At 51.1% G+C, this 22,931-nt stretch overlaps 1 protein-coding gene across 3 annotated transcripts in view; it reads right to left on the bottom strand.

Annotated features, from left to right (window-relative positions):
- LOC143766085 (coilin-like) overlaps nt 1-22,931 on the bottom strand; it is an 833,506-nt gene that overhangs the window by 11,674 nt on the left and 798,901 nt on the right. The window contains exons 1-3 of one of the 3 annotated variants that reach the window (XM_077253471.1): nt 9,534-10,026; nt 5,274-5,323; nt 1,178-1,388 (exon numbers count right to left, since the gene is read on the bottom strand). In XM_077253471.1, coding sequence (XP_077109586.1) covers nt 1,252-1,388; nt 5,274-5,323; nt 9,534-9,781 — 435 coding nt within the window. In that variant the 5' untranslated portion in view covers nt 9,782-10,026 and the 3' untranslated portion in view covers nt 1,178-1,251. Of the gene's footprint in view, nt 1-600; nt 1,389-5,273; nt 5,324-9,533; nt 10,125-22,931 lie in introns of those variants that run through there. The other 2 variants (XR_013213523.1, XR_013213522.1) reach the window with 2 other exon arrangements.

Here is a 22,931-nt window from a genome sequence, read left to right as displayed (position 1 = left end):
TAAAGAACTTCTTGGTTGATGGTGCAATGCTGCTGAGAGTACGTTATGTTTAATGATCTATTTTACTTATTGTGTTTGTTTGTTTTATCATTGAAAGTATGATTATGTCATTGATATTGTGGATGATGATTTGATGGATTATTCTGATTTTATACTGCAATGTCACATGCTTGTTATATCATTTTGTGAAATCTTTCAATAGAAAGATTTTAAAGGGACTCTGTAACCTGAATTTGGAGGGAACAATTTTCAGCCATAGGGGTGGGGCTTTCGGGTGTTTGATTCACCCTTTCCTTACCCGCTGGCTGCATGCTGTCTGCAATATTGGATTGAAGTTCATTCTCTGTCCTCCATAGTACACGCCTGCGTAAGACAAGATTGCCTTGTGCAGGCATGTACTACGGAGGACAGAGAATGAACTTCAATCCAATATTGCAGCCAGCATGCAGCCAGCGGGTAAGGAAAGGGTGAATCAAACACCCGAAAACCCCGCCCCTAGGTCTGAAGATTGTTCCCTCCAAATTCAGGTGACAGAATCCCTTTAAAAAAAAAATTAATTGATCCCTCTTGACGGATCTCAGCAATAAAAAGGACCATGGCAACACAAGATCTACTCAATAATAAACAAAAAACGCAACACAGAATTTATTTAGTGGAAGAAAAATGGCCGTGATGTTTATTTAGGGTTAAACCAGTTAATACACAGTTTAAATAAGGTAATCATATAAACTTCCATATTTCCAAAAACACCAATACCAATCCGCCCATACCAATGGGCGATTTTCCCAAAAGCCAAGCCTCAAAGAGGCGAGGCCCCCCCAAAACCACACAGCCACTTTTTGACCATCGTTTGTAAATTTAAATTAAAAATATCCAACCTGATATCCGATAAATAGACAAAATCATTCCGAAATAGACCTGGTAAAAACCCTTCCAACTCCTCATGCCGAAAAGAAAAACCGCCAATTAACGGCAAAAATTTACTCATACTCCTATTAATTCTTTTACGAATATTATCCAAAAATAAGAACTTAGCATCTGTCCATAAGATTCTAGGGATTATCTCAGAAAAAACAAAACCCACAGGCGGAAATGACTGTCTAAGGCTGCAAATATCTGATCTCATAAAAGCTAGTAAATCTAAAGTTCTCAATTTGCCAAGATCGTTACCGGACAAATGAAAAATCACCAAGTCTGGAAAAGGAAAAATTTAAGCACATTTTCTAAATTCAAAACTAAAATTGGACCACTTCATGCCCCGAATACTGTGCCAGAAGATCTGAACTTCAGCTGAATTAAATGATAGATTTTCAGAATAGACTCTCTGCCTGGCCTCTTCTCTGCCCAAAATATAAACGAGGGTCCAATAATCCAGACTATGATTGGACCTGAAAAATAAATGAATAATTAGTAATCATAAAGTTATATCTATCTATCTATCTATCTATCTATCTATCTATCTACACACACACATATATATATATATATATATATATACGGAGGCAGCACACCAGTAGTAGTGGAGAAAGCAGGAGCTACTTCTATTAGCCCATCTCAGCAACGTTTTGGTTCTAATAGATGTGAACCTTTTTGAAGCAATGAATAGGTGCATGTGACAAGTGTATATAGGGTGCAGACAATTATAATCTATAGGATCAATTACATTAGAGCATATTTGATCATAGATAATACATAGAACGTGCAAAATGTGACCTGTATCAATTATGTCAACATAAAGTGCAGTGCCATAAAGTGCGTATAGTAAACTTCATATAAAAACATTTCCAAGTCAGTTAACAATCAGTGTACAGCTGTATTGCATTACTGAAATCATCACAGCCATGGCTCGCCCCACTCAGAATATGTAAACACACGCGCTGCACAGTATAAAGGCACATATTCTGCCATTTCAACTATTGGCGCTGCGATAGTTATATTACGCACGCGCTTAGGGTATAATTGTTTCAAGAAGTTGTACAGTACCTGTGTGCAAGAAGTCAGTGCAATTCTACCGCCATATCTTGCATAAAAACGCATGTCAAATATGCAAATCCTTATATATAAGGGACCTCATAATATTGACATCCTTTATATGGTACACATATGAGGCACATATCCCGCCAAGAGGATGCACCTCGACTAGTGTTGAGCATTCCGATACTGCAAATATGCAGGGTGTCTCTGTGCGGCGTGTCTCTGTGGCATGCGGGGGGTCTCTGCGGCGTGTCTCTGTGTGACGTTGCTTGCCTGGGACTGCGTGTTGGAGGGGCCTGCCTGGGGAAGGGGGGCTGCGTGCTGGGGGTCTCTGGGGAAGGGAGGCTGCGTGCTGGGGGTCTCTGGAGAAGCGAGGCTGCGTGCTGGGGTCTCTCGTTGGAAGGGGGTCATGTTGCATGCATGGGGGATCTGCGTGCAGGGGGGTCTACCTGCAGATAAGTATAGTGCTACATGGGCGAACAGGGGAGGGGATGAATGATGTTGGAGATCTGAGGGATTGATATTACTTAACATGACAATCTCTGCCTGATGGTGAGGAGTCAGTCCTGTTTTTGTTTAGTTTTTTTACATAAAACGTTTTCTCATTAATATTATTGGGTACACGTGATGTCAGGTTGATGACTGACCTATGACCACTGGGAGCGAAACTGCGTAACAACAATGTCTCCAGATCCTGGGCTTTATTCTCTACTTGCACGCAGTGCTGTTTAGTATAAGCCTGGTGGCCACTGGTGTCAGCCACTACTTGTATCTAGTTTTCTGCATGATTTTTTCTGTTTTATTCTAGGTATTGTAGCTTTTCCCCATCCTGTGCCCCCCAGAGCAGTGACCCCCCTGCAGATTTCATTTCATCACTTGATTTCTCTTCACCAAGTGGAATACTGCTGCCCCCACAATCCATGTGAGGACCCAAAGGGATGACACTGTGGGCATCTGATAATGTCAAATAGATGAGTATAATTCCTAAAAAAAACCCTCCCTTTTTTCTCCATTTATATTGGCTTGCTAGGGTCTGTCCCCTTCCCGTCCTCTGTCTCCCCGTCCTGTCCGGCCCTCTGTCTCCCCGTCCCGTCCGGCCCTCTGTCTCCCCGTCCCGTCCGGCCCTCTGTCTCCCCGGCCCTCTGTCTCCCCGTCCCATCCGGCCCTCTGTCTCCCCGTCCCGTCCGGCCCTCTGTCTCCCCGTCCGGCCCTCTGTCTCCCCGTCCCGTCCGGCCCTCTGTCTCCCCGTCCCGTCCGGCCCTCTGTCTCCCCGTCCCGTCTGGCCCTCTGTCTCCACCTCTCGCCGGCCCCCTGTCTCCCCTCCTGTCCGGCCCTCTGTCTCCCCGTCCCATCCGGCCCTCTGTCTCCCTGTCCCCCTGTCTCCCCGTCCCGTCCGGCCCCCTGTCTCCCCCTCTCGCCGGCCCCCTGTCTCCACCTTCCGTCCGGCCCACTTTCCCTTACCCACGCTTGTGTCTTATAGTGTATTCAATGAGAGAGGAATTTTCTGTTAAGCACCACAATAAAATTTTTGCAGCTAAAGCACAGGGGACTTTGGTACAAAATGTGTTTTGCTTTTTTGTCATTAATGTCTTTAACCCCTTCACGTCGTGGCCCTTTTTCGTTGTTTCACTCCCCTCCTTCCCAGAGCCATAACTTTTTTATTTTTCCGTCAATATGGCCATTTGAGGGCTTATTTTTTGTGGGACGAGTTGTACTTTTGAACGACACCATTGGTTTTACCATGTCTTTCACTAGAAAACAGGAAAAAAATTCCAAGTGCGGTGAAATTGCAAAAAAAGTGCAATCCTACACTTGTTTTTTGTTTGGCTTTTTTGCTAGGTTCACTAAATGCTAACACTAACCTGCCATTATGATTCTCTAGGTCATTACGAGTTCATAGGCACCTAACATGTCTAGTTTATGTTTTATCCAAGTGGTGAAAAATAATTCAAAACTTTGCTTAAAAAAAAAAAAAAAGCCATATTCCGATACCCGTAGCATCTCCATTTTTCGTGATCTGGGGTCGGGTGAGGGCTTATTTTTTGCGTGCCAAGCTGATGTTTTTAATGATACCATTTTGGTGCAGATACGTTCTTTTGATCGCCCGTTATTGCATTTTAATGCAATGTCGCGGCTACCAAAAAAACGTAATTCTGGCGTTTCGGATTTTTTTCTCGCTACGCTGTTTAGCGATCAGGTTAATGCTTTTTTTTAATTGATAGATCGGGCGATTCTGAACGCAGCGATACCAAATATGTGTAATACAGCGCCGGAGCCCACATCAAAGGGGGATTCACGGAATGCGCAGTACATGTACGGCGCATGTCGTGAAAGGGTTAATGTTTAATTCGTTGTTTTGATTTTTGTGAATGTTTTTCCCAGCAATATGCGCTCCTGAAGGATGATGATGGAACTCGATATTCTTATTCAAGGATGATTTTTATTTCAAACTAAAATACAACCGGTTTCGACTTCTTGGAGTCATCCTCAGGTATAGGCATGACATTATATCTGAGGAAGACTCCAAGAAGTCGAAACCGGTTGTATTTTAGTTTGAAATAAAAATCATCCTTGAATCAGAATATCGAGTTCCATCATCATCCTTCAGGAGCGCATATTGCTGGGAAAAACATTCACAAAGTGTTATCGCCTATGAAAGCACTGTTCAGTGCGCTCATCAGTTCCCAGATCTTTGCAGCAAACTGAGTGGAAAGAGGAATGGAGTGATCCATGGATTGAATCTATACACAGTATATCAAGACACCAAAAAGGTGAGTGGATTCACTGAGTACACACCTTTGGAAACTAACTACTACACTCAGACTTCTGCGCTTCCCATTTCTCTCCCTATAATCCCCTCCTGTTTTGATTTTTAAAACTCTTTAATATTCATTTGTATGTATGCATCTATTTATTTATCTGTTCTCAGACTGCCTCCTTGAGGGTCTCCTTCCCCTTCTTCTTGGGTCGCTATCTGTGACTTCCACCTCAGGCTGTTCTCTGACTTCTTCCTCAAGGGTTTCCTGCCTCTTCTTCTAACCTCCATATCTGGATTCTCCTTCCCCTTCTTGGGCCGCTCCCCGACTACCTCCTTCTCCTCAGGGTTCCCTTTCTTCTTGGGCCTCTGTCTCACCTCCTTTCTTGGGGGCCACCTCACCCTTAACCTTCTTGTTTGGCCTCACTGGAACCTCATGCTCCGTGGGTGACGCCTCCCTGCTGTTCTCAGGGCTCCCTCTGTGGACACGTCTTACATTCTTGAGGTCTCTGTAGTCAGTCTCCTCCACGACCATAGGACTCACCTTGGCTGTCTGTTGTAAGCTGTCCTCTTGGTGACTCTTCCCATTTCACACTGCAGACAGAAGAAGCATATTAAGAAGAGGTTGACAACACATGGCACTGCAGGGTGTGCTGCTCTGAGGGAGTGATTACATTTTATATATTATTCCAGGGAGCTCATTATTTCTGGAAGCGGACAGCACCACAGCAAACTGTGTCTGCCAGGACTGACACTGATCAGAGTTCGGCGTTTGCTAACACCAGTCACGGCCACATACCGCACCTCTGGTGACTTATAACAGGGCTGGTCATAGATGTGGCTAGTTCTTGTAGAAAAATGTGGGATACACGACTTCTATGATACCATCGCCCCTGGAGGTCCCAGGTGGGAGATATTACTGTCATTATTCATATCACGATGTCACCTTTCTCTAGATCGGAGACGTAGCATGGATAGCATCATCCATCTGAGATATTAGTTTGAGAGAGGTTGCATGGATGGCATCATCCATATGATATATTAGTTTGGGAGACGTTGTCGCTACCGCCCAGTGACATCAGACAATGTGTTACGTTCAGAGTGAAAATAAAGTCTATAGCGGTCATATTTACACTGTAACAGACTGAACTTTCAGAACTGGAGTGTGCACTTATGGAATCTGCTGGTCTCCGTTCACAATGAGACTTAAGGTGACAAAGTGTCTCCACCACTGTTTATATGAGCCCTCAGATAACCCTCTGTAATTACCTGATCACAGTGGGGGCTCCTGCTGCATAAGGGTCATGTAGAGGTTAATAGGGAGCGAGCCTTGCTCAAATATTCACTGTCATACATACCGGTACTGACACTGAGGCACAGATCTCACCATCAGGCAATGCACTCAGCTGTATGTCCTCAGAGCAGCGCTCCCCACAGTGTGACTCCAGACCTCTCATCACTCCACAGTCAGCTGTACATCCTCAGAGCAGCACTCCCCACAGTGTGACATCAGACCTCTCATCACTCCACAGTCAGCTGTACATCCTCAGGACAGCACTCCCCACAGTGTGACATCAGACCTCTCATCACTCCACAGTCTGCTGTACATCCTAAGAGCAGCGCTCCCCACACTGTGACACCAGACCTCATGACTGCAGTCAGCTGTACATCCTCAGAGCAGCGCTTCAAACACTGTGACACCAGACCTCTCATCACTGCACAGTCAGCTGTACATTCTCAGAACAGCGCCCCCCGCAGTGTGACGTCAGAGCCCTCGGCCCCCCGCAGTGTGACGTCAGAGCCCTCAGTCCCACCGCAGTGTGACGTCAGAGCCCTCAGCTCCCCGCAGTGTGACGTCCAGGGGTGAACCTAGCCACACTGCTGCCTGAGGCGAACTTCAAAACGGCGCCCCCCCAAACACATATACAGTACTGCCCACCTATAGGGCTCCCATCTCATATACAGTCCCCCCTTACATTACATGAGTGATAACTATTGTACATTCTACAATAGGTCATAAATCAGACAGTATAGTCCTCCATACAGAATAATGAGCCCCATATATTGCTCCATACAGTATGAGCCCCATATATTGCTTCATACAGTATTGTGGGCACTGCACAGCGCCCCATACAGAATAACATGCCCCATATATTGCTCCATACAGTATAATGAGCCCCATATATTGCTCCATACAGTATGAGCCCCACATGATGCTCCATACAGTATAATGGCCACACAGTGCTCCATACTGTATAATGGCCACACATGATGCTACATACTGTATAGTGGCCACACATGATGCTCCATACTGTATAATGGTCACACATGATGCTCCATACTGCATAATGGCCACACAGTGCTCCATACTGTATAATGGTCACACATTATGCTCCATACTGTATAATGGTCACACATGATGCTCCATACTGCATAATGGGCCCACATGATGTGCCATACTGTATAATGGGCACACATGATGCGCCATACTGTATAATGGGCACACATGATGCGCCATACTGTATAATGGCCTCACATGATGCTCCATACTGTATAATGGCCACACAGTTACTCCCACACACACGGCTGTGCTCCGTACACCTCATACACAGCCGGCTCCGCTCTGTACACCTCATACACATGCAGCTCAGCTCCGTACACTGAACACACACCCGGCTCTGCTCCGTACACCTCATACACACCCGGCTCTGCTCCGTACACCTCATACACACCCGGCTCTGCTCCGTACACCTCATACACACCCGGCTCTGCTCCGTACACCTCATACACACACGGCTCTGCTCCGTACACCTCATACACACACGGCTCTGCTCCGTACACCTCATACACACACACGGCTCCGCTCCATACACCTCATACTCAGGCAGCTCTGCTCCGTACACTGAATACACACCTGGCTCCGCTCCGTACACCTCATACACACCTGGCTCTGCTCCATACACCTCGTACACACACGGCTCCGCTCCATACACCTCATACACATGTAGCTCTGCTCCGTACACTGAATACACACCTGGCTCTGCTCCGTACACCTCATACCCGGCTCTGCTCTATACACCTTATACACACACAGCTCCTCTCCGTACACCTCATACACACGCAGCTCCGCTCCGTACACCTCATACACATGCAGCTCAGTTCCGTACACTGAATACACACCCGGCTCCGCTCCATACACCTCATACACATGCAGTTCTGCTCCGTACACTGAATGCACACCTGGCTCCGCTCCATACACCTCATACACACCTGGCTCTGCTCCGTACACCTCATACACACCCGGCTCTGCTCCATACACCTCATACACACACGGCTCCGCTCCATACACCTCATACACATGCAGCTCTGCTCCGTACACCTCATACACACCTGGCTCTGCTCCATACACCTTGTACACACCTGGCTCCGCTCCGTACACCTCATACACATGCAGCTCAGCTCCGTACACTGAATACACACCCGGCTCCGCACACTTCATACACCTGCAGCTCTGCTCCGTACACTGAATGCACACCTGGCTCCGCTCCATACACCTTATACACACCCGGCTCTGCTCCATACACCTCATACACACCCGGCTCTGCTCCGTACACCTCATACACACCTGGCTCCGCTCCATACACCTCATACACACCTGGCTCTGCTCCGTACACCTCATAAACACACGGCTCCGCTCCATACACCTCATACACATGCAGCTCTGCTCCGTACACCTCATACACACCTGGCTCCGCTCCGTACACCTCATACACACCTGGCTCTGCTCCATACACCTCGTGCACACACCGCTCCGCTCCATACACCTCATACACTTGCAGCTCTGCTCCGTACACTGAATACACACCTGGCTCCGCTCCGTACACTTCATACACACCTGGCTCTACTCCATACAGCTCGTACACACACGGCTTCGCTCCATACATGTCGTACACACCCGGCTCCGCTCCATACACCTCATACACACACGGCTCCGCTCCATACACCTCATACACATGCAGCTCTGCTCCGTACACTGAATGCACACCTGGCTCCGCTCCGTACACCTCATACACACATGGCTCTGCTCCGTACACCTCATACACACAGGGCTCCGCTCCATACACCTCATACACATGCAGCTCTGCTCCGTACACTGAATACACACCTGGCTCCGCTCCGTACACCTCATACACACCTGGCTCTGCTCCATACAGCTCGTACACACACGGCTCCGCTCCATACATGTCGTACACACCCGGCTCCACTCCATACACCTCATACACATGCAGCTCTGCTCCGTACACCTCATACACACCTGGCTCCGCTCCATACACCTCGTACACACACGGCTCCGCTCCATACACCTCATACACTTGCAGCTCTGCTCCGTACACCTCATACACACCTGGCTCCACTCCATACACACCTGGCTCCGCTCCGTACACCTCATACACACCTGGCTCTGCTCCATACAGCTCGTACACACCCGGCTCCGCTCCATACACCTCGCACACACACCATGGCAACCAGCACAGCAGAGTCCTTCAATCCATGGACGTCCCGATCATGTGACCTCATCACAGGTCCTGTTTGCACAGAGCAGCCAAGGTGCAGGGATGACCGGCTGGTGGGTTGTGAGCAGGGGCGCGCTAGTGACTGCAAGTGTCAGGGACTATGGAGAGTCGGCACCAGGTGTTCTGACCGCCGCTCTGCCGCCCCCTGTCTTTCAGTGACGGCTGCCGTCTGAAGCAAAGGGCTCAACTTGCCCCATGATAGCGGCGCCCCTGGTGACGTCAGACCTCACCTGATGGTGTCGTTGTCCCGGATGATGCGCACGTTCTCCCTGGGGTGCAACAGACGTCCGTCAAGGTACAGCGCCCCCTGGCGGCCGTAATAGAATCGCTTCCTGATGATGGCACTCACATCGGTGACGGCCCGGCAATTCTCCGAGTCCAGCAAGAACCAAAAGTCGCTGCTCTCCGGGATCGCGGGCGGCGGGTAATCAAACCTGAGCCTGATCCGCAGCTCTGTGGGGCTGTATGGAGCCGCCATGTTCAGCGCACACTGATGACAACTGACACAACGGGTTGCTAGGAGACGCAAGTCAGGTGGTGTGAGTCACGTGACAGCGCGGAAACCCCCAAGACCTGACGGCAGATCACATGACCGGCAACATGGCGAGCGGCCTACGCAGTAGCGTAGCTACTGGGGGGGCAGAGGGGGCCATTGCCCCGGGCCCAGTCACCTGAAGGGGCCCTCCGGGAGATCCACTGCCGAGTCTAAGGTGTCAGGGAGAGAGCAGCACAATGCCGGCTGCAGAGCCTCCCTCCGTGCAGAGTGCAATGTGGTCTCACCAGAGGAATCTCTTCCTGGCTGGCAGTAGCAGCAGCTGCAGTTACTTTCTGGCTGTGCAGTCAGGGTAGATGCTAGAGTGTATGGGCTCCTTCCAGGTGTGACGTCATTTCCGGGGGCGTGTCCTATCGGGAGGGGGCGTGTTCTCCAAGGCGGCAAAGGAAAGCAGCATGACAGCTTGTGGACGCCATGGAGGTTTGTGGTTTCAGAGTGAAAAATGCTACTTGCTGATCGCTATTCGCTATTGGGGGGAGGCCCTGTGGTGGTCGACCTACTTGTCTGTGTGGGGAGTGACCCGTGGTGGGATTTTGGTGGGCTCCGCTGCTGCTGGCTATTGTGGGGGATCCCTGCGGTGGGATTTTGGTGGGCTCCGCTGCTGCTGGCTATTGTGGGGGATCCCTGCGGTGGGATTTTGGGGGGCTCCGCTGCTGCTGGCTATTGTGGGGGACCCCTGCGGTGGGATTTTGGGGGGCTCCGCTGCTGCTGGCTATTGTGGGGGACCCCTGCGGTGGGATTTTGGGGGGCTCCGCTGCTGCTGGCTATTGTGGGGGACCCCTGCGGTGGGATTTTGGGGGGCCTCCGCTGCTGCTGGCTATTGTGGGGGATCCCTGTGGTGGGATTTTGGGGGGCTCCGCTGCTGCTGGCTATTGTGGGGGACCCCTGTGGTGGGATTTTGGGGGGTCCGCTGCTGCCGGCTATTGTGGGGGACCCCTGTGGTAGGATTTTGGGGGTCTCTGCTGCTGCTGGCTATTGTGGGGGATCCCTGCGGTGGGATTTTGGGGGGCTCCGCTGCTGCTGGCTACTGTGGGGGACCGCTGCGGTGTGATTTTGGGGGGCTCCGCTGCTGCTGGCTATTGTGGGGGACCGCTGCTGGCTATTGTGGGGGACCCCTGCAGTAGGATTTTGGGGGTCTCTGCTGCTGCTGGCTATTGTGGGGGACCGCTGCGGTGTGGTTTTGGGGGGCTCCGCTGCTGCTGGCTATTGTGGGGGACCGCTGCGGTGTGGTTTTGGGGGGCTCCGCTGCTGCCGGCTATTGTGGGGGACCCCTGTGGTAGGATTTTGGGGGGCTCTGCTGCTGCTGGCTATTGTGGGGGACCCCTGTGGTGGGGTTTTGGGGGGCTCCGCTGCTGCCGGCTATTGTGGGGGACCCCTGTGGTAGGATTTTGGGGGGCTCTGCTGCTGCTGGCTATTGTGGGGGATCCCTGTGGTGGGATTTTGGTGGGCTCCGCTGCTGCTGGCTATTGTGGGGGACCTCTGCTGCTGGCTATTGTGGGGGACCGCTGCGGTGTGGTTTTGGGGGGCTCCGCTGCTGCTGGCTATTGTGGGAGACCCCTGTGGTGGGGTTTTGGGGGGCTCCGCTGCTGGCTATTGTGGGGACCGCTGCGGTTTTGGGGGGCTCCGCTGCTGCTGGCTATTGTGGGGAACCCCTGCGGTGGGATTTTGGGAGGCTCTGCTGCTGGCTATTGTGGGGGACCGCTGCGGTGTGGTTTTGGGGGGCTCCGCTGCTGCTGGCTATTGTGGGAGACCCCTGTGGTGGGGTTTTGGTGGGCTCCGCTGCTGCTGGCTATTGTGGGGGACCCCTGTGGTGGGATTTTGGTGGGCTCCGCTGCTGCTGGCTATTGTGGGGGACCGCTGTGGTAGGATTTTGGGGGGCTCTGCTGCTGCTGGCTATTGTGGGGGACCCCTGTGGTGGGGTTTTGGGGGGCTCCGCTGCTGCCGGCTATTGTGGGGGACGCCTGTGGTAGGATTTTGGGGGGCTCTGCTGCTGCTGGCTATTGTGGGGGATCCCTGTGGTGGGATTTTGGTGGGCTCCGCTGCTGCTGGCTATTGTGGGGGACCCCTGCGGTGGGATTTTGGGGGGCTCCGCTGCTGCTGGCTATTGTGGGAGACCCCTGTGGTGGGGTTTTGGGGGGCTCCGCTGCTGGCTATTGTGGGGACCGCTGCGGTTTTGGGGGGCTCCGCTGCTGCTGGCTATTGTGGGGAACCCCTGCGGTGGGATTTTGGGAGGCTCTGCTGCTGGCTATTGTGGGGGACCGCTGCGGTGTGGTTTTGGGGGGCTCCGCTGCTGCTGGCTATTGTGGGAGACCCCTGTGGTGGGGTTTTGGTGGGCTCCGCTGCTGCTGGCTATTGTGGGGGACCCCTGTGGTGGGATTTTGGTGGGCTCCGCTGCTGCTGGCTATTGTGGGGGACCGCTGTGGTAGGATTTAGGGGGGCTCTGCTGCTGCTGGCTATTGTGGGGGACCCCTGTGGTGGGGTCTTTGGGGGCTCCGCTGCTGCTGGCTATTGTGGGGGACCCCTGTGGTAGGATTTTGGGGGGCTCTGCTGCTGCTGGCTATTGTGGGGGATCCCTGTGGTGGGATTTTGGTGGGCTCCGCTGCTGCTGGCTATTGTGGGGGACCCCTGCGGTGGGATTTTGGGGGGCTCCGCTGCTGCTGGCTATTGTGGGGGACCGCTGTGGTAGGATTTTGGGGGGCTCTGCTGCTGCTGGCTATTGTGGGGGATATCTGCGGTGGGATTTTGGGGGGCTCCGCTGCTGCTGGCTATTGTGGGGGACCGCTGCGGTGTGGTTTTGGGGGGCTCCGCTGCTGGCTATTGTGGGGACCGCTGCGGTTTTGGGGGGCTCCGCTGCTGCTGGCTATTGTGGGGGGACCCCTGCGGTGGGATTTTGGTGGGCTCCGCTGCTGCTGGCTATTGTGGGGAACCCCTGCGGTGGGATTTTGGGAGGCTCTGCTGCTGGCTATTGTGGGGGACCGCTGCGGTGTGGTTTTGGGGGGCTCCGCTGCTGCTGGCTATTGTGGGGGACCCCTGCAGTAGGATTTTGGGGGTCTCTGCTGCTGCTGGCTATTGTGGGGGATCCCTGCGGTGGGATTTTGGGGGGCTCCGCTGCTGCTGGCTACTGTGGGGGACCGCTGCGGTGTAGTTTTGGGGGGCTCCGCTGCTGCTGGCTATTGTGGGGGACCCCTGTGGTGGGATTTTGGTGGGCTCCGCTGCTGCTGGCTATTGTGGGGGACCCCTGCAGTAGGATTTTGGGGGTCTCTGCTGCTGCTGGCTATTGTGGGGGATCCCTGTGGTGTAGTTTTGGGGGGCTCCGCTGCTGCTGGCTATTGTGGGATTTTGTGGGGGGGGACTGCTGCTGGCTGTTGTGGTGGACTTCTGTGGTAGGCGACCTGCTTGTGTGAGGGGGGGCTGCAGGCTATTGGGGGACCCCTGACCTGCTTGTGGGGGGGCGACCTGCTGCATGCTATTGGGAGTGACCCATTTTAGTGGGGGGTGACCTGCTTGTGGGGGGGGGACCTGCTGCTGGCAATTAGGGGGACCCCTGTGGTGGGATTTAGGGGTGACCTGCTTATGGGGTGACTTGTTTGGGGTGGGAGACCTGCTGCTGGCTATTGGGGTGACCCCTATGGTGGGACCCCTGTGGTGTGATTTGGGGGCGACCTGCGTGCAGGGGACCCCTTTTATTGCGGGTGACCTGCTTATGGTTGGGTTTGGGGAGGCGACCTGCTTGTTGCGGGACCCCTTTTAGGGGAGGCGACCTGCTTGTGGAGGGGTGACCTGCTGATGGCTATTGATGGGCCCCTGTGGTGGGGTTTGGGGGTGACCTGCTGGCTATTGAGGGGGACCCCTGTGGTGGGGTTTGGAGGTGACGTGCTGCTTACGGGGTGGACACCTTTTAGTGGGGGCGACCTGCTGCTGGCTATTGGGGAGACCCTGGTGGTGGGGTTTGAGGGTGACATGCTTGTGGTCGGGTTTTGGGAGGGCGTGACCTGCTGTCTATTGGGGGGGCTCCTTGTGGTGGATGTGGGGGGAGACCTGCTGCAAGCTATTGGGGGACCCCTGTGGTGGGATGTGGGGGTGACCTGCTTGTGGTGGGATGTGGGGAGGCGACCTGCATGTGAGGGGTGACCTGCTGCAGGCTATTTGGGGGACCCCTGTGGTCAGATTTGAGGGCGACCTGCTTGTGGGGAGGCGACCTGCTTGTCGTTGAATGTGGGGAGGCGACCTGCTTGTCGTTGAATGTGGGGAGGCGACCTGCTTGTCGTTGAATGTGGGGAGGCGACCTGCTTGTCGTTGAATGTGGGGAGGCGATCTGCTTGTCGTTGAATGTGGGGAGGCGACCTGCTTGTCGTTGAATGTGGGGAGGCGACCTGCTTGTCGTTGAATGTGGGGAGGCGACCTGCTTGTCGTTGAATGTGGGGAGGCGACCTGCTTGTCGTTGAATGTGGGGAGGCGACCTGCTTGTCGTTGAATGTGGGGAGGCAACCTGCTTGTCGTTGAATGTGGGGAGGCGACCTGCTTGTCGTTGAATGTGGGGAGGCGACCTGCTTGTCGTTGAATGTGGGGAGGCGACCTGCTTGTCGTTGAATGTGGGGAGGCGACCTGCTTGTCGTTGAATGTGGGGAGGCGACATGCTTGTCGTTGAATGTGGGGAGGCGACCCGCTTGTCGTTGAATGTGGGGAGGCGACCCGCTTGTCGTTGAATGTGGGGAGGCGACCCGCTTGTCGTTGAATGTGGGGAGGCGACCCGCTTGTCGTTGAATGTGGGGAGGCGACCTGCTTGTCGTTGACTGTGGGGAGGCGACCTGCTGCTGACTATTGGGGGGATCCCGTGGTGGGATTTGGGGATGACCTGCTGCTTACAGATGGAACCCTTTTATTGGGGGGTGACCTGCTGCTTACTGGGGGATCCCTTTTATTGGGGGGCGACCTGCTTATGGGTTGGGTTTGGGGGGGGCTGAAGAGGGTTTAAGCTGGGTGGGGGGTGGACATCGAAGGGGGTGTGTGCTGGGTGGGGGGATCCACGTCCGATGGGTGTTGGACGTCCGATGGGGGTTTGTGGGGGTTGGACGTCCGAAGGGGGTGTGTGCTGGGTGGGGGGGTCCACGTCCGATGGGGGTTTGTGCTGGGTGGGGGGGGTCCACGTGTGATGGGGGTTTGTGCGGGGTGGGGGGGTCTGCATCTGGGGGTTTCTTCTGGGTGGGGGGTTCCGCGTCCGGTGGGGGTTGTACGTCCGATGGGGGTTTGTGGGGGTTGGACGTCCGATGAGAGTTTAAGCTAGGGTGGCGTTCGATTGGAGGGGGTGTCTGATGGGATTTATGGTTGGGGCAGGGGGCGTCATATTTGGATTTACGCTTGAGGGGAGGGAATGTCTGTTGGGCTTTGGATTTATCCTGTGGGGGTCCGCTGGTTAATGTGAGGTGGATGTTTCTGACTGGGGGAGCAAGGTTATGCTGTGTGGCCCGCTGGTTAATGTGAGGTGGAGGTTTCTGACTGGGGGAGCGAGTTTATGCTGTGTGGCCATCTGGTTGATGTGGGGGGGCTAATGCTTCATTGGGGTACACAAAAAAAATATGAGTGTATGCTGCTTATGCTATGCAAAAATTTTTTTGAGGTATTTCCCTGTAGAGTAGGCCACACCACCAACTGGCACGAAGCTAATCCTTTTTAGCTTAATGTCAGTAGGAGGCAGACATGGGTCTGGACCACCCAGCCCAGTTCTGACTTAGGTTTTGGGGGGTTTTTTTATTAACGATTTTCCTTTTTCTTTTCTTTTTTTTTCAGATACGGCTTTTGAGGGCGACAGTGGAATTGTCACTCTAATCTCCCACCTAGAATTGTCACTACCGTATCATCTGTGGTCTACGAGGCAAGGCCCTAACACATCAAGAGTGTTTGTGGTTCCCCAGAGGACGGTCCATGCCACGAATCCCCCTACCCTCCGGCCCCCCCAGAGCCAGATAGAGTAGGGAGGGAAGACTAATCCGTTATGTGCCAGCCGCCGAAAGGTCTGCGTCCAGGTTATTCCATGCCCATCTTCATCATCGGTCTGTGAAGAATGATGTGTGATCTTCAGGACACATACAGGTCCTTCTCAAAAAATTAGCATATAGTGTTAAATTTCATTATTTACCATAATGTAATGATTACAATTAAACTTTCATATATTATAGATTCATTATCCACCAACTGAAATTTGTCAGGTCTTTTATTGTTTTAATACTGATGATTTTGGCATACAACTCCTGATAACCCAAAAAACCTGTCTCAATAAATTAGCATATTTCAACCGGCCAATCAAATAAGTGTTTTTTTTAATAACAAACAAAAAAACCATCAAATAATAATGTTCAGTTATGCACTCAATACTTGGTCGGGAATCCTTTGGCATAAATGACTGCTTCAATGCGGCGTGGCATGGAGGCAATCAGCCTGTGACACTGCTGAGATGTTATGGAGGCCCAGGATGCTTCAATAGCGGCCTTAAGCTCATCCAGAGTGTTGGGTCTTGCGTCTCTCAACTTTCTCTTCACAATATCCCACAGATTCTCTATGGGGTTCAGGTCAGGAGAGTTGGCAGGCCAATTGAGCACAGTAATACCATGGTCAGTAAACCATTTACCAGTGGTTTTGGCACTGTGAGCAGGTGCCAGGTCGTGCTGAAAAATGAAATCTTCCTCTCCATAAAGCATTTCAGCCGATGGAAGCATGAAGTGCTCCAAAATCTCCTGATAGCTAGCTGCATTGACCCTGCCCTTGATGAAGCACAGTGGACCAACACCAGCAGCTGACATGGCACCCCACACCATCACTGACTGTGGGTACTTGACACTGGACTTCAGGCATTTTGGCATTTCCTTCTCCCCAGTCTTCCTCCAGACTCTGGCACTTGGGACCACTTAGCAACAGTCCAGTGCTGCTTCTCTGTAGCCCAGGTCAGGCGCTTCTGCCGCTGTTTATGGTTCAAAAGTGGCTTTACCTGGGGAATGCGGCACCTGTAGCCCATTTCCTGCACACGCCTGTGCACGGTGGCTCTGGATGTTTCCACACCAGACTCAGTCCACTGCTTCCTCAGGTTCCCCAAGGTCTGGAATCGGTCCTTCTCCACAATCTTCCTCAGGGTCCGGTCACCTCTTCTCGTTTTACAGCGTTTTCTGCCACATTGTTTCCTTCCAACAGACTTACCATTGAGGTGCCTTGATACAGCACTCTGGGAACAGCCTATTTGTTGAGAAATTTCTTTCTGGGTCTTACCCTCTTGCTTGAGGGTGTCAATGATGGCCTTCTTGACATCTGTCATGTCGCTAGTCTTACCCATGATGGGGGTTTTGAGTAATGAACCAGGCAGGGAGTTTTTAAAAGCCTCAGGTATCTTTTGCATGTGTTTAGAGTTAATTAGTTGATTCAGAAGATTAGGGTAATAGGTCGTTTAGAGAACCTTTTCTTGATATGCTAATTTATTGAGACAGGTTTTTTGGGTTATCAGGAGTTGTATGCCAAAATCATCAGTATTAAAACAATAAAAGACCTGACAAATTTCAGTTGGTGGATAATGAATCTATAATATATGAAAGTTTAATTGTAATCATTACATTATGGTAAATAATGAAATTTAACACTATATGCTAATTTTTTGAGAAGGACCTGTATATCCTACCAGGCAGTGAGGGGGCTACTTTAAAAAAAAAAAAAAAAATGGACAGGACAAGTATGTCCTAGTTTGCCCCTGAGCAATATGGACGTCTCCTGGGGAAACCTTCCTATTCATGCAGCCTCCATGTTTTCCAGAGGCTCCTGTGACCCTGCTCTTAAAATATCCAGGCTTCGGTCTAGGACTTCTCTGGTGGCCGGTCCACACTGCCAGTGCCCTGAACTATCATGCACGCCAACTTTCTAGTGCGTCCTACTCTGCACCTATCAGTTTAAGAGTACTTTGCTTCTGCAACAGAGTACTAAAGTCTGCCTCCCAAGAGATCTGCTGTTCAATTTTGGTTGTCTTGGAAATGTTCTGTCCAAAAAACCGACGGGACAACTCTCCGACCCGCCAGGAAAAGACGAGACCTTCCTTTAAGCCCCTGTCTCACATAGCGAGATCGCTAGCGAGATCGCTGCTGAGTCACAAGTTTTGTGACGCAACAGCGACCTCAGTAGCGATCTCGCTATGTGTGACACGTACCAGCGATCAGGCCCCTGCTGTGAGATCGCTGGTCGTGTCGGAATGGCCTGGACTTTTTTTTGGTCGTTGAGGTCCCGCTGACATCGCTGAATCGGTGTGTGTGACACCGATCCAGCGATGTCTTCACTGGTAACCAGGGTAAACATCGGGTTACTAAGCGCAGGGCCGCGCTTAGTAACCCGATGTTTACCCTGGTTACCAGCGTAAATGTAAAAAAACAAACAGTACATACTCACCATCTGATGTCCGTCAGGTCCCTTGCCGTCTGCTTCCTGCTCTGACTGTGAGCGCTGGCCGTACAGTGAGAGCACAGCACAGCAGTGACGTCACCGCTGCGCTCTGCTCTCACTGCACGGCGGCACTGTCAGAGCAGGAAGCAGACGGCAAGGGACCTGACGGACATCAGATGGTGAGTATGTAGTGTTTGTTTTTTTTTGGTAACCAGGGTAAACATCGGGTTACTAAGCGCGGCCCTGCGCTTAAGTAACCCGATGTTTACCCTGGTTACCCGGGTGCTGCAGGGGGACTTCGGCATCATTGAAGACAGTTTCAACAATGCCGAAGTCGTTCCCCTGATCGTTGGTCGCTGGAGAGAGCGGTCTGTGTGACAGCTCCCCAGCGACCACACAACGACTTACCAACGATCACGGCCAGGTCGTATCGCTGGTCGTGATCTTTGGTAAATCGCTATGTGAGACGGGGCCTTTAGGCCAACCCCCTCCTGGCATCCATGAACCCACCAGCACTGGTCTGCTAGGCCTGGATCTAGCAGACTCTCTTCGACATGATGGGGCGTTCCCACCTTGGATGTTTCTCAGGGTCAGCTGCCGTGTCCTTCACAATTCAAGGCCGGTATTATGATCTCTGGTCTGGGACACCGAAACCTTAGACATCGGAGGCAGGCCTGGGGGGAACAGAGCCACATACCAAACCGACAGTCCAGCCCGCATGCACCAACAGCATACTACAGTTTTACAATACTTAGAAATGCATAAAATGAAACAAGCAAAGGCATAAAGTTATTCAATGCAAAAAATGTAGTTTTATAAAATTGGAAATGTTTCTATATCTAATGGTAAAATGATATTTATCCAGTATTTCTATAAGTAAAAGTCTGAGATTTCTGTGGGAAATGGTAATTTGTTCCTCTTAAACCAGTTCTGAATGTAAATAAAACATTGCTCTGATGAAGTCTCCACATTGTATTTTTGCCTTTCATTTCATGCGCAGGGCAGGACAAGCCCATGATGTATCTGTGTTAAGGTACCTTCACATTAAGCGACGCTGCAGCGATAGCGACAACGATGCCGATCGCTGCAGCATCGCTGTTTGATCGCTGGAGAGCTGTCACACAGACCGCTCTCCAGCGACCAACGATGCCGAGGTCCCCGGGTAACCAGGGTAAACATCGGGTTGCTAAGCCCAGGGCCGCGCTTAGTAACCCGATGTTTACCCTGGCTACCAGCGTAAAATGTAAAAAAAACAAACAGTACATAGTTACATTCGCGTCCCCCGGCGTCCGCTTCCAGCACTGACTGAGCGCCGGCCCTAACAGCAGAGCTGTGCTGTACTTTCACTTACACTTTACGGCGCTCAGTCAGTGTGGGAAGCGGACGCCGGGGGATGCGAAGGTGAGTATGTACTGTTTGTTTTTCTGCATTTTACACTGGTAACCAGGGTAAACATCGGGTTACTAAGCGCGGCCCTGCGTAAAACATCGCTGGTATCGTTGCTTTTGGTGTCAAACATGATGATACACGCCGGTCTGACGACCAAATAAAGTTCTGAACTTTGTTCAACGACCAGCGATATCACAGCAGGATCCTGATCGCTGCTGCGTGTCAAATATCGCTAGTGTGAAGGTACCTTAACACATGGAAGGTGCTTATAGCACCAGTAGGCTGGTTTCACACCAGCGTTCGGCAGGGCTGCGGACGGCAGCCTTCTTCCTCCGTTAAGGCTACTTTCACACTAACGTCGCTTGCTGTACGTCTCAATGCGTCGTTGCCTGGTATATGGACAGCAGATGGGTCTAACGTGACGTAGGTACTGCCTAGGACTACTGGTAGTGTGGGGCTATTTGTGAAGTTCCTCTGGCAATATTAGTAGATAGGTAGCAGCAGCTACCATGAAGCTGAAGACAGGGTACTTCTTTATAAGCAAGGCTCCACACAGGCTGTATGTGGCCATGGGTTGGAGACCTCTTAGGGTGCTGGGGTGTAGGCGGCGCTCCTGCCGTTACAGCAAGGCGCAGGAGCGCCGCCTACACCCCAGCACCCTAAGAGGTCTCCAACCCATGGCCCCTTTTGCCATTTATGCAACCCACTCTTTGCTACCGCCGCATACAGCCTGTGTGGAGCCTTGCTTATAAAGAAGTACCCTGTCTTCAGCTTCATGGTAGCTGCTGCTACCTATCTACTAATATTGCCAGAGGAACTTCACAAATAGCCCCACACTACCAGTAGTCCTAGGCAGTACCTACGTCACGTTAGACCCATCTGCTGTCCATATACCACACGAGGCTAATCCTCTTACTACCCACAGAGCCTGCCATGATTCGCTTTACGGCACAACAGGAACATCGCATTCTTTGAGCTACAAAAATACTTTTAGTACTCCCACCAACTCTGAAAGACTATACTTGCGGTACCATAACGTAAGGCCACCTGCCTATTATTAATACCATTTTATAAGATACTCTTTATGCTACGAGGATACTATTTATGCTATACTACTATTCACCTTGCTAAGCGACCATTTGATAAAGACTCGGGAGGAGTCGAAACGTTGTCAGTTTGACTTCTGGTCGCATTCTGCATTGTTGAATGATATGTCTATAGCACTTCAATAAATTTCAAGTTTTTCACAAATGATACACTCAGAGTGTGCGGTGTATTAAATTCATATTCATTAATGAGCAGAACCACGTGACCGCTGAACACAGGAAGAGCTGCCCGGAGACCATCGGACATGCAGGTGAGTATGTGACAGCCGCCGCTTCCCCGCCGACAATGACTCGAGTATAAGCCGAGAGGGTCTCTTTCTGCCCAAAAAAATTTCGGCTTTTATGCGAGTATATACGGTACAGCACTCTAGAAGGGTGTGTATAAGGGCATATAGGTGCTGGTGGTACTATATATGGGGAAAACCTGGTGACAGGTTCCCTTTAAGAAACCTATGGAACTAGGTTAAAATTAGCATTTTTTTGGATGGTGAAAAACTTGTAATTTAAATATTGATGATGGCTGAACTGCAGGTGGTCTGTGTCGCTTCATAAGTTTAAGGCCGGGGTCACACTAGCGTAGAATACGGATGAGCGCTATGTGAGAAAGCATCGCATGGCACTCGGACCAGTGTTAATCTATGGGGCAGATCACATCTGTGATTATTTTTTCATGCCAAATCAGCATACGAGAACAATCGCAGCATATATACCTGACAGGGGCCCATACAGTCTATATCTACAATATATACCTGACAGGGGCCCATACATTCTGATATCATCACTAATATATACCTGACAGGGGCCCATACATTCTGATATCATCACTAATATATGCCTGACAGGAGCCCACACATTCTGATATCATCACTAATATATACCTGACAGGGGCCCATACATTCTGATACCATCACTAATATATACCTGACAGGAGCCCATACATTCTGATATCATCACTAATATATACCTGACAGCGGCCCATACATTCTGATACCATCACTAATATATACCTGACAGGAGCCCATACATTCTGATACCATCACTAATATATACCTGACAGGGGCCCATACATTCTGATACCATCACTAATATATACCTGACAGGAGCCCATACATTCTGTATCTACAGTAATATATACCTGACAGGAGCCCATACATTCTGATATCATCACTAATATATACCTGACAGGAGCCCACACATTCTGATATCATCAGTAATATATACCTCACAGAGGCCCATACATTCTGATATTATCACTAATATACACCTGACAGGAGCCCACACATTCTGATACCGTCAATGATATATACACTCACCGGCCACTTTATTAGGTACACCTGTCCAACTTCTTGTTAACACTTAATTTCTAATCAGCCAATCACATGGCGGCAACTCAGTGCATTTAGGCATGTAGACATGGTCAAGACAATCTCCTGCAGTTCAAACCGAGCATCAGTATGGGGAAGAAAGGTGATTTGAGTGCCTTTGAACGTGGCATGGTTGTTGGTGCCAGAAGGGCTGGTCTGAGTATTTCAGAAACTGCTGATCTACTGGGATTTTCACGCACAACCATCTCTAGGGTTTACAGAGAATGGTCCGAAAAAGAAAAAAAATCCAGTGAGCGGCAGTTCTGTGGGCGGAAATGCCTTGTTGATGCCAGAGGTCAGAGGAGAATGGGCAGACTGGTTCGAGCTGATAGAAAGGCAACAGTGACTCAAATCGCCACCCGTTACAACCAAGGTAGGCCTAAGAGCATCTCTGAACGCACAGTGCGTCGAACTTTGAGGCAGATGGGCTACAGCAGCAGAAGACCACACCGGGTACCACTCCTTTCAGCTAAGAACAGGAAACTGAGGCTACAATTTGTACAAGCTCATCGAAATTGGACAGTAGAAGATTGGAAAAACGTTGCTTGGTCTGATGAGTCTCGATTTCTGCTGCGACATTCGGATGGTAGGGTCAGAATTTGGCGTAAACAACATGAAAGCATGGATCCATCCTGCCTTGTATGGAGCATCTTTGGGATGTGCAGCCGACAAATCTGCGGCAACTGTGTGATGCCATCATGTCAATATGGACCAAAATCTCTGAGGAATGCTTCCATCACCTTGTTGAATCTATGCCACGAAGAATTGAGGCAGTTCTGAAGGCAAAAGGGGGTCCAACCCGTTACT

Source organism: Ranitomeya variabilis, chromosome 4, assembly GCF_051348905.1.
Source record: "Ranitomeya variabilis isolate aRanVar5 chromosome 4, aRanVar5.hap1, whole genome shotgun sequence".
Taxonomy (NCBI): domain Eukaryota; kingdom Metazoa; phylum Chordata; class Amphibia; order Anura; family Dendrobatidae; genus Ranitomeya; species Ranitomeya variabilis.
Note: the sequence above shows the minus strand (reverse complement) of the source record. Positions and strands in the feature narration are given on the sequence as shown.